A 17,928-nucleotide genomic window follows, 5' to 3' on the forward strand; every position below is an offset into this window, starting at 1 on the left:
AATCAACCCTAGGCTAAACTCCATTGCTTTGGTACCCAAGAAAAGTGATGCAAATTATTCAAAGGATTACATGCCGATTAGTCTAGTAAATAGCCTTTATAAGATCATCATTAAGGTGCTGTCCTTTAGAATTAGGAAGGTGCTCCCAACAATCATAGCAAATAATCAAGGAGCTTTTGTGAAGGGGAGCAAATAATAGGTCAGATACTTGTAGCAAATGAGGTCTAGAGGACTATGAGAGATCCGGGAGAAGAGGTGTGGTCTGTAAACTAGATATGGAAAAGGCTTATGACTTGGTTGATTGGTCATTCCTATTGGAGGTGATGATTAACTTTAGGTTTGGAGACATCTGGTGCAAATGGGTGATGGATTGCATTAGGGATTGTCATTATTCTATTTTGGTGAATGGGACAGTGGTGGACTATTTCCCAGCTTTGAGAGGGATTAGACAAGGAGACCCCCTATCCCCTTTTTTGTTTACATTGGTTGTAGAAGTGTTGGGGAGACTAATATCCAAAGTAGATTCTAGGGAGTTAATAAGGTTGGAGAGTTGGAATAGAAAATATACCACTTACACACCTACAATTTGTAGACGACACAATTCTGTTTTGTGAAGGAGGGGATATCGATAGGATTTGAAACTTGAAGCTCACTATACAACTTTTTGAGCAAATGTCAAACCTTAGGGTTTTGAGAAAGGTTGTATAGTTGGAGTCAATATGGGGGAAGGGGAAGGTGAGGTTGGTGAGCATGCAGACATTTTGGGGTGTGTCGTTTCTAATTGGCCCTTAAATTACCTTGGTTTACCTTTGGGGGATAATCCTAAGAAAGGTGATTTTTGGGCCCTTGTTGCGAAGAGGTTTGAAACAAGACTTGCCAACTGGAAGAAAAATTATTTGTCTCTTGGAGGGAGAATCACCTTAATTAGGTCTACTCTGGCTAACCTTCCTGTCTATTTTTTATTAGTCTTTAAGATTCCGGCCAAGGTGGCTAGCAGGCTAGAAAAACTAATGAGAGATTTTCTTTGGGAGTCGGGGGAGGAGAAGAAGGATCATAGGGTCAGGTGGGAGGTGTTATGTAAGGGTAAGGAGGGAGGTTTGGGAAGTGGGAACATAAGGATTAGGAACTTAGCATTACTAAGGAAATGGTTGTGGAGAATTTCATTGGAGAAAGAAAGATTGTGGGTTAAGATATTGGGAAGTACCCATGGGCTGGTAGACAATGAATGGGACTCTAAGATTCTAGCAAGGACTATAAGAGCTTCTCCTTGGAAAGCTATTCAAGCCATCTTGCCCTTGTTCTCTCCATGGATCAGGTACGACTTGCACTCAGGTAACCTCATTAAGTTTTGGGGACATGTTTGGGTTGGGGATTCCTCTTTGAAAGATCAATTTCCAGGCCTTTTTACTATTTCTACCCTTAAAAATGAACCGATTTCCTCTTTTCTTGTTCCTTCTAATTCACCTTTTGGGTTTGGATGGAACTTGAGCTTGAGAAGAGATGTCAGGGACACCGAGTTAGCATGTACTTTAGGCTTATTATCCATTCTTGAAGGGCTCTTCATTGAACCATCAAAGACAGATAATAGAATATAGATACTCACTCCCTTGGGTTCCTACACTTGTGCCTCTTTCTTTAAAGTCCTTTTACCCCCTCCTTCTATCGGATTGTCTTTCCCTGTTGAAGAAGTGTGGTGTTGACCTATACCTCCAAGGGTTGGGAGTTTCTTTTGGGAAGCCTTTCTTGAAAGAGTTAATGTAGGGGATCTACTTCAAATAAAAAGACCCAACAGTTGTTTGTCTCCTCACTGGTGTGTTCTCTGCAAATCTGCTGGTGAGTCTAGATACCATTTACTAACTTCTTGTCAGTTTGTTAAAGTTATTTGGGAATGGTTTACTTCTCTGTTTGGGTGCAGGTGGACTCCCCCTTTGAATGTGCAAAGCTTATTTACTTCCATTCCATGCCTAACTGGCCAACCAAAAGGGCCAAGATCATGTGGATATGTGGTAGGGCTGCGGTGTGTTAGACTGCTTGGGAGGAGAGAAACTCAAGGATATTCTCAAATAAGGAGAGAAGTTTGGAAGTAATCCTGGAGACTATCCACATTAGGATGATACATTGGTTGAGAACATTGGAATTGTTTTAAGTGTTTCAGTTGATGAGATGATAAGAAACTGGAAGGAGATTGTAGATTTAGGCTCAATTAAGAATAACTTAAGTTCCTGCTGGACACCTCCACCTCATGGGTTTACCAAACTGAATTTTGATGGTGGCAACATAGGCAATCCAAGGCCCTCCGAAGTAGGGAGAGTGATAAGGGATGAAAAAGGGAATTTGTTAGCCATGTAATCTGGTCCGATTGGGGTGGGAGATTCCTTGAGGGCTGAGATTCTAGGAGCATGGTTTCAAATGTCGCGAAATTTTGCTAAAGTCGCCCGACATATGTCGATGTCGAGGCTCACCGACATGAAAATGGATGGTAATATAAAAGTTACATTATTTTGGTTGACATTTCCTATATTTCGGAAATGTCGACCAAACTGGTCCAAATAACCAAAAAAATGACAGTTTTTCCTATTATGTTGATAGGATGTCGAGTAATGTACATTAATAATATGATATATATATATATATAATATAATACAATATACTAATATAAATTATTCCATTAATAATTTCTATTTAATATTTCAAATAAAATATTTATAAAAAAGAATTAACAAAAAATAAAAACAAAAGAATAAATTAATTACAATATAAAACATAAAATATTTTTCAAGTAATAAAATATTAACTAGTTAGTATTTTTAAAATATTTATTAAAATCACAAAATGTTTATTAAATTTTATAATAAATCATAATAAATTCATTAAGTTTTATAAGAAATCAGAATTTATCATAATCTTAATACTACAAAAAGGAGAATCAGTTTATTAAATTTATAATAAAACATAATGTATTATAGCTTTAATATTTAAAAATCAGAATAAATGTATTTCTATTTACTAGTGTGAAATAAATATATTAGAATTTATAATAAATCAGAATTAAAAATAAGAAAAGAAAATATCGGATAACCTTGTAAAAACATGAAAATGCATAATAAATCAGTAAATCGTCATCTACTAATTTGTTATTGATCTTAGTTTCTTAGCTTTATATAATGGTTGGGAATAAGATAATAGTCTAGAAATATGTATTAATGCTTCTTTTATCATTTTACAAAATATCATTGTATATTTCCACATATTTCATAATATTTCCACAATGTCTCTAATTTTTATAATATTTCCCCTTGACATTTCCGACATATGTCCTATATTTTGGTAAGCGACATTTCCATCGACATCGACATTTTAAACCTTGTCTAGGAGCTCTTGAAGGGATACAAAGGGTCAAGGAAATGAATATTAAAAAGTTGATCATAGAAGGTGATTTTGAAGTTGTGGTGAATTGGCTAAAAGAGGACAGTTCTATGCTCTGGAAATACAGCAATGAAAAGAGGAAGTTCAAGTGGCCCACCAAGGACATTGAAATTCATTGTACATGGATAAAGAGAAGAGCAAATGCATAGGCAGATGGTCTAGTTAGGCAAGGGGGTGAACAGAAACTCTATCTTTTGGGCTGTTTTGTAATTGTCTCATGGTTAGGATGTACTTTGGGTAGTTGGGAGTTAAGTTTCTTTAGCTCCTTCCCATGTAATTCTGTTTTTCTCAATCATTAATAAAATTCATTGTTATTGATAAAAAAAAAAAAGAAAAGATGTATGTTGAGATAGAGTTGACATATCCTACAATACCTAGGTACTTTATAATCTATAAGGGTCTTATTGTGTCGGATACTTCAATTTTTAGTATAAATTTCATATCTTACACCTTTTCCAGCCTTGCCCTTTTGGTATCTGGGTAACATAGGATGTCCTGGGTTTTCTTTAAGTCTGATATATGGATCTGGTATGATGTTTAGTTGTCTGGTATTTGGGTCCCATATAGAATATGATTTCATTGGGTCAATGGATTTTTATATTAGGGCATCATGTGGCGTTTTGTGTGGGAATGCACAGTTAAGTTATTTCTACTCCGGTTTATCATCGTTCTATGTTTATGTCCTTTAGATCTTTGTAGAGAGCGAAAGAGGGATTGGAATTATTACATTTTCTGTTTTCTCAGATGGTGGAATTTTGATGCTCTCTGCTATGGATGTAGGTTACCCACCAAACGACATTAAATTTGTTCTCGTATCCTTAGCTTTTTTGTTTTATTGTTCACTTCTCTATTGGTTGACACCTCCTAAACAGGGGCATGCGAAACTTATTTTTATGGGCGTTTTCTAGGCAACTTGGAACCTTCTAGAGAGAGGGAGGGGGATATAGAAACCAGTTTGGGGAAATGATTGCAGCTCATTCTGGACCTATCATAGAGGGAGTTCCACTAGAGGAGAATTTTGCCTGTTTGTTACCAATAGAAAGTTGTGAGCCCTTTTCTGTGGTTCAACATCCAACCAGAATTATGAGTTGAACTTTACAAAGTCACTTGGCCAGCAAGAATTGATTAGACTTACCTGGGAGATTGTGCTATACTTCAAATTATTGTTTAATCTCATTTGATTAACCTGAATCAACTCGTCTATAAGCAAATTAACTGAGATGATCCTGTATTCTTGCTTAATCCCATTCTGGTTCTCATAACTCTTTTTATCAGTTGAAATGAAGTTACCATTTCCATCCCATTCTTTTCAGACAGTTCACTTAATGTCTACTTATTTTCTGCTGTTCATCATTTACTTTTTATTAATATGGCTGCTGGTATTGTATTGTAAAACAAGGGTATTATGGTCATTTTCTTATATATGGAATGGAAATTGATGCCTCATACTTATTTGCTCCACAAAATTTTCTTTTCCCATCTCTTATCTTCTTCCTTCATTCTTCTCTTATTTGATTCATTAAGCATTAAATATAATGTAGAAGAAAAACAACTCATTCCTATGCCTATTGTTGAGGTTTCTACTTTCCCTTCCATATCATATCCTCAGTTTAAGAATTTCCTAGGTTTCAGAAGAGATGATTGACAGCTTCACTTTTTTTCTGGGTGAAGGTTAGGTGGCACTCCGGTAATGGAACTGATGATTGCAGCAGGAAAGGCAGTTCCTAAGTTGCAGCTGGAACATGGACTGGCTGTTGACAGAGTGTACACAGGATCATTTATGACTTCTCTTGATATGGCAGGTACATTACCATGGCATGAAAAATAAATAAAATAATATTCTGTTTTGAAAATGCTAGATGCTCAGAATTGTGGTTTTCTATGGCAGGATTTTCAATTTCTATTATGAAGGCAGATCAAACAATTTTGCAGCGTTTGGATGCCCCAACTAAGGCTCCATGTTGGCCTGTTGGTGTTGATGGTAGGAGATAATGAATAGGAAAACCAGAGTGTATTTCTTGTTTTCTTTGTCTCATTTTTTGACAGCACTGTCCCTCCAAAGGCTTCTACTAATGCCTAATTTCTTGATAACTGCATAGTTTTGTATTATGTATGCAATAAAAACCAACAAAAAAAAAAAAGAAAAGGGAATAGCCTGAATACAAGCAACACATCTTTGGAACTGCATAACTTTCCCTCAATTGATAGTTGTAGGAATTTTCTTTCCTTTGGTAATAGTATTTCACATCCAATTCATATTAACTTAACAAAGCTTTCTAAGTGATTTAGGGTTGGTTGCATTAATCTATATCCTTCATTCCTCTTTATCTAAGGTCTTTATTTTGTGAAATGTAAACCTAGAGGTCTTTTGTCGCTACTTCAAACAACATTATCTGTAACCTTCCTTTTTCTCTTCTAGAATCTTCAAATGCAAAAGACCAACTGTCTTAGTCAATTTCCCCTCCATCTTGTCACTTATTGAGGTTATCTTTTGATTTCTTCTAATGTGCTTGCTTTAGTTATATCCTCATCACCCAAACAAGAACCAAAACAAACTCTTAGAGTACTGATGGTATATTATCATTGCTGTAGTTATGAGCATTGGTTATTATTACCATTGTCATTATTTTTGTTTGAGCTTATTAGAAATTTCTTTGATCTGCAGGAGATCATCCACCTGCTAAGATTCCTGTTCCAGTTCCACCATCTCGTTTGACTAGAAGTGATGAGGTAATTGTGGAAGAATTTATTCATTATGTTAAAGACTACTGCTCTTCTTGATATCCTAACATTTCGGGTTTCTCCTGTCTCTTTGGAAACATCCAATAAAACTGAAATAATACAGAGATGTTAGGCTTCTCCTGTTTTTTCCCCTCTTCATTCGTAGCTTTTACCATTACATGATAATTTAGGCTATAGAAAACTGTTAGGCTTTCCTATGTTCCTATTTTCTAACTTCCATGCCATGGAAGTAGATTGATGGTTCTGAAAGAAGCTGTTAAAATACATATGCAACTTCATCCTAAATATATAACATCATTATCAGCCGATACTTATGACATGACATCAATTTGAGGTATATAGTGCTTGTAAAATGATTAGTGTAGATGCTAGATGGAGAAAAAAGAAAGATTTCTATTGCACAATGTATCAGAATGGATTGATTACCCAGAAGAATGGCTGCTCTAATAAGACTGGGCAAAGAATATGTTCTTTGGAAAATAGAAGTATTAATGATTCTCCCAGTATCATGCCATGATATCCTTAGATATAAGCCTCCTTAAAATGGGTGTGTAGTAGCACCAATTTTATTAATTAGTGTTAGTTTTCCTGTCATAAGATGGAATAATGTCAGTTGTCATGGTGATATGAAATCAATGGATACTTGGATGAATTAAAGGTGATTAATGTCTATATGAAGCTGTATGATCATCTGATGTTTATTGAAGGATATTGTTGTAGGAGCTACAGGGTTAAAATTGGAATTTTATGGAAATTTTATGTATTTTTGTAAATTTATACAAGGGTATTTTGGTTATTTTACATACCTGTGGTTCTGCCCTTGTAGATTTGTTTTTTTAGCTATTTTTAATTTGTCTTTAAAATTTCAGTTTTGGTGGTTAAGTTGTTTAGGAGTTTTTTTTTTTTTTTTTGGGTAGTGTCTATTCTGTATTTTCCATTATTTTCTTTGTTCTAGTAGGATTTTCTACTCTATATTTTTTGTTTGTGTATGCGTGTGTGAGTGTGTGAGTGTTTTGAGAAAAAATGTGGAAAATGATATTGGATTGATATTGAAGTGATTTTTATGCTTACTATGCTTATAGCAGAGTGATTTCCATATAGCCTAGAGCGATTCTAGGTTTTTTCTCCCTTCTTTCTCTCTTTCTTTTCTCTTTAATCTTTAATTAGTGTTTCAGTACATCAAAAGCTCACAAGTTCTTTAACGAAGAAGTTATTCAAAATCTTTTAAAGATTGGAATTGATCTAGGTATGTTTTTTTCAGGTTCATGTTGATACAAAATTTTCCTATTTCAAAAGTTTTCGTCCTTTTAAGCCAAACCATGTTTACTCAATCCCATAATTGGACAGCCCCTACAGATCTTCTTAACCTTTCATTTCACTAAATACCCTCTCAAAATTCCAACTAGTACCCTAGATTTCATAGTTCCTGAGTTTCCTTTACATCCTAGAATTTTTTGCCTTTAGTCAAAGACATATTCTGAACTATACCAAACTTGCTTTCACATCCTAGGTCTATTTTCCCCAATTTAATACTTTTCACAATTTTAGGGCAGATCTACAATTGTTGTAGTCAAACTTCAAGACTCTTCCTGACCTAACCAATCCTTACCTTTTGTCCTAAAATCATCCTTAAACTCTATTAAAAGGCCATTACCCAATGTTGATCCCATTTATCTGGGGTCTTGGGAGGGGTTTTCATTGAAAATTTCCAATCCTAGACCTATTTTTCCCAATTTGATACTTTTCACAATTTTAGGGCAGATCTACAATAGTTGTTGTCAAACCTCAAGACCCTTCCTGACTTAACCAATCCCCTACCTTTTGTCCTAAAATCATCTCTAAACTCTAGAAAGGCCATTACCCAATGTTGGTCCCAGTTATCTGGGGTCTTGGGAGGGGTAGATTGGATCTAACCCTTGGCATTTCTTTTGCAGAAAGTGGCTGCTCTCAGATTTGAACCCATGTTCTCACACTTGCCAGCCCAAGATTTTACCATCCATAAACTCCACTCTACCTAATTAATTCTTTCCTAGACTCACCATTGTGTCATTCTAGTCCTGCATCAAATTGGTGTCATAGCCAACAGTCCTACATTTTTTATGTACATATACATATATGTATTCATAGAATAGGTATGCCATTCATCATTTTCTAGTAGCCTGTACAGTTTGGTTTTCCATGCATATACATATTGTATTCATGGATTTTGCTACATGCTTATGTCATTTCAAAATTTCTCAATAAATTTCTAGTTTTTACTAGTACTAAAATTTTCATTAGGGTCTAATCTGACATTTAGTTTTTACAAGACAGGTGTGGTAGAGAAAATCTGGTATCCATGAGTAAATGGGTTCAAATATTTAAAGAAATATTTTTAGTTTGACACATTAGAGACTAGTATGTATATAATCGCTTCCATTATCAATAGTCCTTGAGTTGACAAGGATAGAGTTTCTTTTTTCAGTGCTGTGTAATATGAAGAATAAATGGTTTGGATTGCCTTTCTGGAATAGGCATGAATTTTAAGGATGTTTTAAGACTGTTTGTATTAGGCTCACATCTAGGAACATGGAAAATTTAATGTGATTAGCCTTGGTTGGGATGGTTCTACCTTTGGGCATGGATAGATTTTTTTTTTTTTTTTTTTTTTTTTTCTGGTCCAGAGGGGGTAGAAAAGGATAGAAAATAGCACTGCAAAAAGAGCTCCTTTGGGCATGGATATTTAAGAGTTCTAAGGGCTTTAATTCTGTCTGGGCATTTAATTATGATCATAGGTAAAAACATGCAAGAAATAGAAAGGCCACCTTTGTGTTAATTGTTTTCTCAAAACAACTCTAGTTGATTTCTAATATTGAAGATATGTGCTTTCACTATTTTATCTTGTTGTTGTCACTTTTCTTTTTAACTTTTCAGACTCCTTATCACATTTTATAACTTAACCTACTGATGAATAGGCATTAAGTCGACCTCAAGAGCTCAGCCAGCAAGGTTATATTCTTGAAGCTGCCATTGAAGCAGCAGCGAATGAAGTTATCAGTCTTAGAGATAGTTTAAATGGATGGGATAGCAAAGTGGGTGATGGTGACTGTGGGTCAACTGTGAGTTGTCTTCATAATCTATGTTGTTGTAGTTCATGTTCCTTTTTTTTATTTATGTGGCACGAGGGATCTGAGTACACTTGTTTTGCAGATGTTTAGAGGTGCAACAGCCATCCTTGAGGACATGAAGAAGTAGTAGGTTTTCTTTTGTCAGATTTTTTTTTTTTGACTTTATTTCCTTCATTTACTTGGCCCATTACTGAACCTCACTTTTTTTCTGTTTTTTTTTTTTTTTCTTGAAAAGCTATGAATCTCATTGCCATTGCAGTGCAGAAATAAAATTTTTTAATTTTGGAATTAATTTCTTATTTGTCTAGTATTTTCTTCTTTGATGCTGCGTCTTTGTTCTTAATCATTATTGGCTATTCACACCATGGAATCTTTTGTTTGAGATTCTTGGTAGCTTTCTGTACTGCTATTTAGTTAAAAGGGACAACAACAGTAAAAGAATTTCTAAAACCCACACTCCTTGCCCCACATTCATGAAGTAGGGACAAATAGCACATGAGTAACCATTGAAAGATTAGCAAATAGTAGTTTTACATGGGTTTCAGTTTCTCTCTACTTGTTGCTGATTTTATGTTCTAGAGAAAAGTAGTGGGAAAATGTATGGTTATTTATTTTATTTCATCATAAGGGATATTTCTATAATTTTACTCTTTTGAGATTAATGTATAAATGCTAAAGCTAGTGATTGAGATATCATGACTCTGGCCTCCTTAATGTGCCAATTATGAGTCATCCAAGCTCACCCTTTGTCAGAATGTTTCAGGTCTATAAGGAACCAAGGCATTTAAGTTTCCTGTGATGAGCCCCACTCATCACCTAAAGTCCCTACGACTTTACCCAATGCATATAAAGCTCAATTGTATAATGAGTGCCTCATAAAAGAAAAGCTCATCAGTTAGTGTAATCATGAATGTACAAAGAATTTGGCTTTTAAATGAATATATGGAAACCTCATTTCCAACATGATCTCACTCTAGAAAATTATTCTCATCAGGTTTAGCTGCAGTGGTATGGATATTTGGACTACCATTAGTTCCCAAGTGATATTTAGAAATGCTTTTAGGGTCTGAACTAGATGCCTTCACAAAACAAATCGAGGAAATACAGGTAGATCACGCTCCAAGAGATCAACAAGTAGATTTGGAATCTTTTTGCACCCAAAATAGGTTTCTGGCCAAGACAAAAATAGTTGATAAATCAAAAACAGATTCTAGGTTTCCCAAACACAGAACTAGACTACAATTATCCAAAACACATACACACACAAAGACTATTGCTCAGCCATATAAACCTTAGACTGGACTATAAATATAAGCTGGAGAAATTAGTTAAACATACTCAATACTAATCCGAAACGAAGGAAATAACCTTTTGATGGCTTCTAAAAAGTCATGAAGCAGATGAATCCAGTCCCATATAGACAATTCATAGATTGAATCCAACAAAAAAGGTCAACTCTGCAATTTCTTTAATTTTCACAAAGAACAATCTAGACAAATTGATGTAACAGATTCTAAATAGCAATCAGATTTATGCCAAAAGACTTCTAAAATTTAGCCTAATTAGAAACTAGGGTTTACTCCGAGGTTCTATCTGACTGTACAGCCTGCTAATATTAATGCTTGGCAGTGATTACCTAAACACCTGATCAGTGTTGCAGCAATCATTACAAGATCTGAGCAGTGCTCTGATACCAATTTATCTAGTTTCTTGATTTAAGTGATGAATAGAAGAAGAAAGAGAAGAGAAGAGAGTGAGTGGTCAAAAGCATTAGGTGTGGCCCTCTGATTAGTATTTACACTTATCTACATATATTACAATGATACCCATGATTACATAAAGATTGAACTGCTCTTATAGCAAAATGCTTTCAACACAAGGGAAGTGGTAAACAGAAGAGTTGTAGTCTAACTGCATTGGTTGAGGGATGTTCTATATCCTTTAGTGGTATATTGCTATTCTGGGGAGAAGTAGCAGGGTGGAGCTAGCTCTTAAAGTTTTACTCTTCTTTCTTATTGGGGTATCTCTTGATTTTTTCTGCAATTTAATTTTGTTTTGTAATATTATTAAAGAGGTTACTAATTTGTTACCAGTCCAAAAGGAGGCATCATGCTCCAACCAATCAAGTTAATGGTTTCTTTGAAATATTTTAGTTCTTTCGGAATTTTGATTTGTGTATTCTTGTACACTAAGTTTTTACTATTGTTTCTTTTCAAGGAGAAAAAGGTGGTGTGTCACTTATTCTAGGTGTGTGCTTTACCTACGTTTTGTGCTTGAGGCTCTGGGAACTCCTTGTGCTTTGGTTGCACCTTCTTTTTGTGCTTTGCTTTCTAATATTCGTAGACACTTCATTCATGCTTCCGAATATATATATATATATATATATATATATATATATATTGCTAGAGTCTTTGCTTTTGATCATTTTCAATAATATTTCAAACTAACCTTAGTAAACCTTGAATTCGGAAGCATGATTTCGCTATGATATCTTTTACTATTTTTATGTAAAATACTAATATTGGCTTGCTAAATCTTAGGAATTATTGAGAAGCACCTCATATTTAATAGGTCTTCATAATGTTGTGTTGCTAGAGTAACAATAATTAACAAACAATGAGATTGTTTATGCAAATGAAAATAAAAAAAAAAATGCGGTCACAAATAAATGGTACATCCTTGTGAGGAAAAAAATGTCAAGTTTAAGTAATTTCAATGTTTCCAAGGCTTTCATGAAATCTTCAATAAGTTGAATTCTATGTTATTTTCTTTATTATTTCAATAGTTATACTCAATATTTCATTTAAGCCTGGTTTGGTAGTTCACAAGCTACTTTATGGATTGGATATGGTCATTCTTCCGAAGCTTTAAATCTATCTCTGCTGTTTGAGTTGCGCACTGTAAGCAATTTGTTTCTTAGTTATGCACAGTTAAATCATTTATTCGGTGTATATATTGGTTGCTAAAACAATATGATTCAACACTAAATAATGGAATCCATATTGTTTGAAACCGAGGATAATTATAGACCTTGTATGTTTTCCATGTTTAAATTGGTTCAATGTGATTATCTCTGTAGAGTTTAGTTTTCTGCTGAGGATTTAATCACGCTTATCTACTTCACAGCTATCCTCTGAATGATGCTGCAGAAACAGTAAATGAAATTGGCTCTTCTATGACAAAGGTTATGGGAGGAACGAGTGGGATCATGTAATGTATTCACCTTTATCCTAAATTTAGTTTGGAGTCAATATCTGGAAGTTGAAAACCTCCTAGTGTCCATATGATTGCAATTATCTCCAGATGTTAAGGTTCATCTAGTGGTTGGTTGTAATCATCTCTTAATCTTTTGCTCCATGTGCAGATATGATATATTCTGTAAGGCGGCATATGCAAAGTTGAAAGAAAGCACTTCACCAGTGGTTACAGCCAAACAATGTAAGAAACATTTCTCCTTTGATAAGTTTGATCATGAGCACCTCAGTTAACAGTTATCTTGCTCCAGGGGTTGATGCACTTGAAGCATCCATTGCTGCAGTCAGTAAATATGGAGGGGCAAGAGCTGGTTATCGTACACTGTTGGATGCCCTTATTCCAGCATTGGAAGTTCTTCGAGAGGTGATCAATTGTTACTGTGCTTTTTTTTATCTTCTGTGGTTTAGTAGTTTATATTGATTATCCATTTCATGAACAGAGACTAGATGCAGGAGATGATCCTGTCGTTGCTTTTGTTCTCTCATCTGAAGCAGCACTGAGTGGTGCAGAGTCTACCAAACACATGCAAGCACAGGTAAGCTTTCAGTGCCACCCTTTTCATATCTTTGTGCATTGTTGAAAGCAATTTTCCACAGGAATAAGTGAACGGTGTTGTGCAAGGTGCCAACCGGTTGGTTGGCAAAGTCTCCTGCTGATTGAGCGGGGACTTAGAATCGAAACCCACCTGCACTGGGTTCCGGGGGGGGGGGGGGTTGTTATGGGTTTGGGGGATGGGCTATTCCCCATTGTGTAGCCCCCTTGAGCAAAAAATAAGAGAAAAGTAAACTCGTTATATATGATACCTTATTGTGAACCATTGCTATTGTTTCCGGTGGTGCTAGCCCATATAGTAGCGGTGATCATTTCAGCTCAGCCCGGGCCCCGCCCACCCCGCCCACATATAACTAAACAAATATACTTTTTCTGATGATTTAAATGTGTACTTTATATGTACTGTATTATTTTATGTTATATTATAATGCATATACATTGCTTTTAGTTCCTTATCAAAACAAAATACATTTGAAAACTACTGACAGCGTTGCTTTTGTAGGCCGGTCGTTCGTCCTATATACCTACGACTCATCTGAACGTCTCCAACTAAATCTTTTCAAATGCATATACATTGCTTTTAGTTCCTTATCAAAACAAAATACATTTGAAAACTATTGACAGCGTTGCTTTTGTAGGCCGGTCGTTCGTCCTATATCTCTGGCGAGATCCTTGCATCTGCTCCAGATCCAGGAGCCATGGCTGCAGCGGCATGGTATAGAGCAGCAGCCTTAGCCGTAAAAAGAAAATTTCAAGCTTCATAACCGGGAGAGTATGGCTACTGAAACTCTCACTACATCTCCTGGTCTTCTGTTGGGTTAAACAGGAAAATTTTGTGCAGATTTTTGCGCGCGTCTTGTTTTTTTTTTTTTTTTTAACTCATTAGGCTTTCCGTTTATGCAGTTGTGCATATAGCTGAGAGAGCGAGAGCTTCGTCTCTATATGTCATAAAATGTCTGATTTGAAGAACGCATGCATCAAAGAGTTTACACTACTTGGAGAAGAAAAGAACAATGCCGAGGCATTGAAAAATCCGATGCGTTTGTCATCCTGATTCTTGTTAGGGACGGTTATTAGATTATCGTTCATTCAACTTCAGATGCTACAAACAGAAGCTTGTATTTTTGGTCTGGGGATGCAACACACTCTTGGAATAGTTCAACGAATCCATCAGATCAGACCCGGTTGTCTTGAGAATCGATAGGTTCGGTTCTGGGTCTAAAAATTATAGACTCTATTGGTTCTGGTTCAATTCCAGATCCTCAATATTTTATGTCGGGTTGGTTTCAGTTCTAGCTGGTCCCAGCCCTAGACCCGACCCATTGACAACCCTATTAGTAAGCAATAATATATTAGCATTTAAAACTTAATTTTATGACTTCAAATTCAGATCGGGGTTCCTCTAGGAATAGTTAATTTGGTGTAGATGGTACAGTTAATAAAATACTCTAGGGGCCGCCTCTATCCGGAAAAAAAATTTTCTTTGGCAAATGATCTTAAAATAATTGTCAAAAAAAAAAAAAAAACTCAGATTGGGGATGAGTAAAGATCCAAGTTGCACTTTCTGGGGCCTATTGGACCAAGAAATGCACCATCAAATGACTGATCTAAATTGGGATCTAGAGAGTTGGTGGATGAAGTTTATTGACGAAAAAATGAACCAAAAATATCACAGGAGAGTTGAATTTGCATCAACCTTCTTCTGGCGTCGAAAGCAAATATTGGTCCCCACATGAAATAGTTCATAAAGCCAAGAACTATGTGATTTGAGTACATTGAAGTCAATGAACCAGCTAATAAGGATCAAAAGGATGATCTCAAATCAGTTGAATTGGATCCATTGGCTTCCCCCGGAGCCAGGTACTATTAAAATCAATTTTGATGCGAACAGCCAAAGAAAATAGAGGCCACGCCTTTGGATATATAATCAAGAATCATAGTGGGGAAATGCTAAAAGCTGAAATGTAGGCTCTTCTTGAGATTCATCTATTATCATCGAAGGTGACTCCCTTCTAGCAATCAAATGTCTACAAGAGGTTGTTGGAAGGTGCCGTGGACATGTCGTTAATTATTAAAATACTGTATTATTAATTATTGTTAATTATTAAAATACTGCTAACTGTTAATAAATACTATATTTATAAAAATACTATAATTATTGAAAATATGGTTAATTAACAGTATTAAAATACTGAAATAATTAAAAATAGTATAATCATTAACATTGTTTTTAACCGTTAATTATTAAAATACTGTAATTATTAACAGTTAACAGTATTTATTAAAATACAGGTAATTATTAAAAAACTGTTAATTATTAAAATACTGTTAACTGTTAATAAATACTGTATTTAAGAAAATACTATAATTAACGTCCACTCCCTCAAGCTGAATAGGGGAGTGGACGTTCAGCTTGTCTCTAAGCGCAACAAACTGAGAAATAGGAAGGCTGTTTACCATGTCTCTAAGCATAGCAAACTGAGAAATAGGAAGGCTGTTTACCTTGTCTCTAAGCATAGCAAACTGAGAAATAGGAAGGCTCTTAGTTAAAACATTAGCAATTTGTGCACTAGAGGGGAGGTAACAAACAATCAACAAGCGACAGTGTACCAGATCAACGGACAAATTGGAAATCTACTTCCACATGTTTGGTTCTTACTTTGAATACAGGATTAGCAGCTATTACAGAGTACCCACATTGTCACACCACATGATGGGGGCTGAGGGAGAGAAGACCTTCAGCTCCTTGTGTAAATGCTGAATCCAGATGACTTCAGTAATGGCTAAGGCAATGGTGCGAAGCTCGGCTTCTATACTGGAGCGTGCTATTGTGTGCTGTTTCTTGGCACTCCAGGAGATTAAATTGGGACCCAGAAAGAGAGTGAAGCCGCTGGTGGAGTTGGTGGAGCACCTGTCATCGGGGCAGCCAACCCAATCAGTGTCAGAGAAGGCTTGAAGCTAAAAAGTAGAGGGACGAATTCGCAAATCATGAGATATCGTCCCTTTTAGATACCATAAGATCCTTTTTACAACTGCCCAATGTGTTGTGGTATGAGAAGAGAGAAATTGACATGTCTTGTTAACAGCAAAGGCAATGTCAGGTCGAGTCACCATTAAGTATTGAAGGGAACCAGCGATACTGCGGTATGTAGAAGGATCAGGTAGAAGTTCTCCATCATTCTTGGATAAATGACAACCAACTCCAAGTGGAGTCTTCATTGCCTTAGCGTCAACTAACTCAGCCAAAAAAAAAGCAAATCACCTAGATCCTTCAATACAAAACACTTTGAGAGGTCTGAAATGAGAGATTGTATAGCAGAGGGCTTGTTCCTCGTAATTATAATGTCATCTACGTATGCAAGGACGTAAATGGTGGTGTCACTTGAATAGTAGAGAAACAAAGAGGGGTCACAAGTAGAACCTTGAAAACCCAACTTCAAGAGATGTGAATATAGCTGAAAAAAACAGGCCTATGGGGCCTGTTTAAGCCCATATAAAGCTTTGTGCAATTTACACACAAAATTGGGTCGAACTGGGTCCACAAACCCAGGGGGTTGGGCCATATAGATATCTTCATCAAGGATGCCATGTAGGAAAGCGTTATGCACATCCAATTGCTTAATGGACCAGTCTTTGGAAACCGCAATAGAGAGAACAGAGCAAATGGTCATAGGCTAGATCACAGGGCTGAAGGTGTCAGTGTAGTCAAAGCCGTATTGTTGAGTAAAACCACGAGCAACTAAACGGGCCAGAGAACCATCAGAGTTGCGCTTCAGTTTAAAGATCCATTTGCACCCAACGATATTAGCACTAGGTTTAGGGGGAACCAACAACCATGTACCATTTTTTATTAAGGCATCATTCTCAGATTGCATGGCAGCACGCCATTCTGGAATCTTACTAGCAGTGGCATGAGAAGATGGTTCAGTAGGGGCATTGGTAGTAAGAAGAGCACGAGGCAAGGCATGACGAGCTCTGTGTGTTGTGTAGAAGGAGCAACTATGGGAGCACGCTGAAGCACATCTTATAGGGGGAGAACCTTACGTGGTGGTGTATCACTATCAACCACAATGGCAGAAGCCACATTAATTAGTGGAGGGTGCAACAACTGGAGAGGTGGCCCCATAAATCTTGGGTGAAGTACCAAGAAAAAGAATTCTTCACTGAATAATTAAGAGAAAACTCAATATCAAAAAACCATCTTAACATTCCCCTAACTATTCTTTATATAGGCATACACCCTTATGGTTCCTACAAGAAAGCTTTTTAATCTATGAAAATGCTCAATAATAGAATCCTACTAAAATTCCTCAAAAAGAAAGTCTTAATTGAACGAAAATTCAGAAATCATGATCTAATACTAATTTGGTAATTTCACTAGCTTGGTAAATTCAAACTAAGAAATTCCGTGTTGGCACTATCTTGGTAAATTTGAACTAAGATGGAAATTCCATGTTGGCGCTAACTTAGTAATTGATTATTCAGTTGGATTAGTGATGTCATTCAAACTTCTTATGTGTCTTGGAGTGGTCCCAACTTGCATAGAACTTATTGGCCTTCTCATGTACTGCACATCCTTCCCGAGTTGGGAAGAATCCGTCATCAGATTCAAATCATCATTTGATTGATTGTAAATATATAGTACCGAGTGTTTGACATTCAAAACATCATGGGTACATATATGGTTGGGTAGCTTTAGTCTATAAGCATTCTCATTAATGACTTCAACTATATATGGTCCAACCTCCTTGGTGCCATTTTTCCTCGTTGCCCAACCGGTAGGCGTTCCTCTGTTAAAATGGCCCAAACATAGCCTTCCGCATCAAATACTACTTTCCTCCTATAT

General features: G+C 36.0%; 1 protein-coding gene across 4 annotated transcripts in view; it reads left to right on the forward strand.

The window, feature by feature from the left end:
- LOC148864906 (putative 3,4-dihydroxy-2-butanone kinase) overlaps nt 1-14,452 on the forward strand; it is a 29,404-nt gene extending 14,952 nt beyond the window's left edge. For 3 of the 4 annotated variants that reach the window (XM_088975862.1, XM_088975863.1, XM_088975864.1), the window contains 11 exons: nt 5,098-5,228; nt 5,315-5,407; nt 6,092-6,156; nt 9,123-9,266; nt 9,358-9,401; nt 12,402-12,485; nt 12,640-12,713; nt 12,781-12,893; nt 12,970-13,065; nt 13,721-13,854; nt 13,986-14,452. In XM_088975862.1, coding sequence (XP_088831988.1) covers nt 5,098-5,228; nt 5,315-5,407; nt 6,092-6,156; nt 9,123-9,266; nt 9,358-9,401; nt 12,402-12,485; nt 12,640-12,713; nt 12,781-12,893; nt 12,970-13,065; nt 13,721-13,846 — 970 coding nt within the window. In that variant the 3' untranslated portion in view covers nt 13,847-13,854; nt 13,986-14,452. Of the gene's footprint in view, nt 1-5,097; nt 5,229-5,314; nt 5,408-6,091; nt 6,157-9,122; nt 9,267-9,357; nt 9,402-12,401; nt 12,486-12,639; nt 12,714-12,780; nt 12,894-12,969; nt 13,066-13,584; nt 13,855-13,985 lie in introns of all 4 variants that reach the window. The other variant, XR_016109443.1, reaches the window with a different exon arrangement.
- Nucleotides 14,453-17,928: the final 3,476 nt, after the last annotated feature.

Source organism: Nelumbo lutea, chromosome 3 (assembly GCF_056320005.1).
Source record: "Nelumbo lutea isolate HS-2025 chromosome 3, American lotus-T2T, whole genome shotgun sequence".
Lineage (NCBI taxonomy): Eukaryota > Viridiplantae > Streptophyta > Magnoliopsida > Proteales > Nelumbonaceae > Nelumbo > Nelumbo lutea.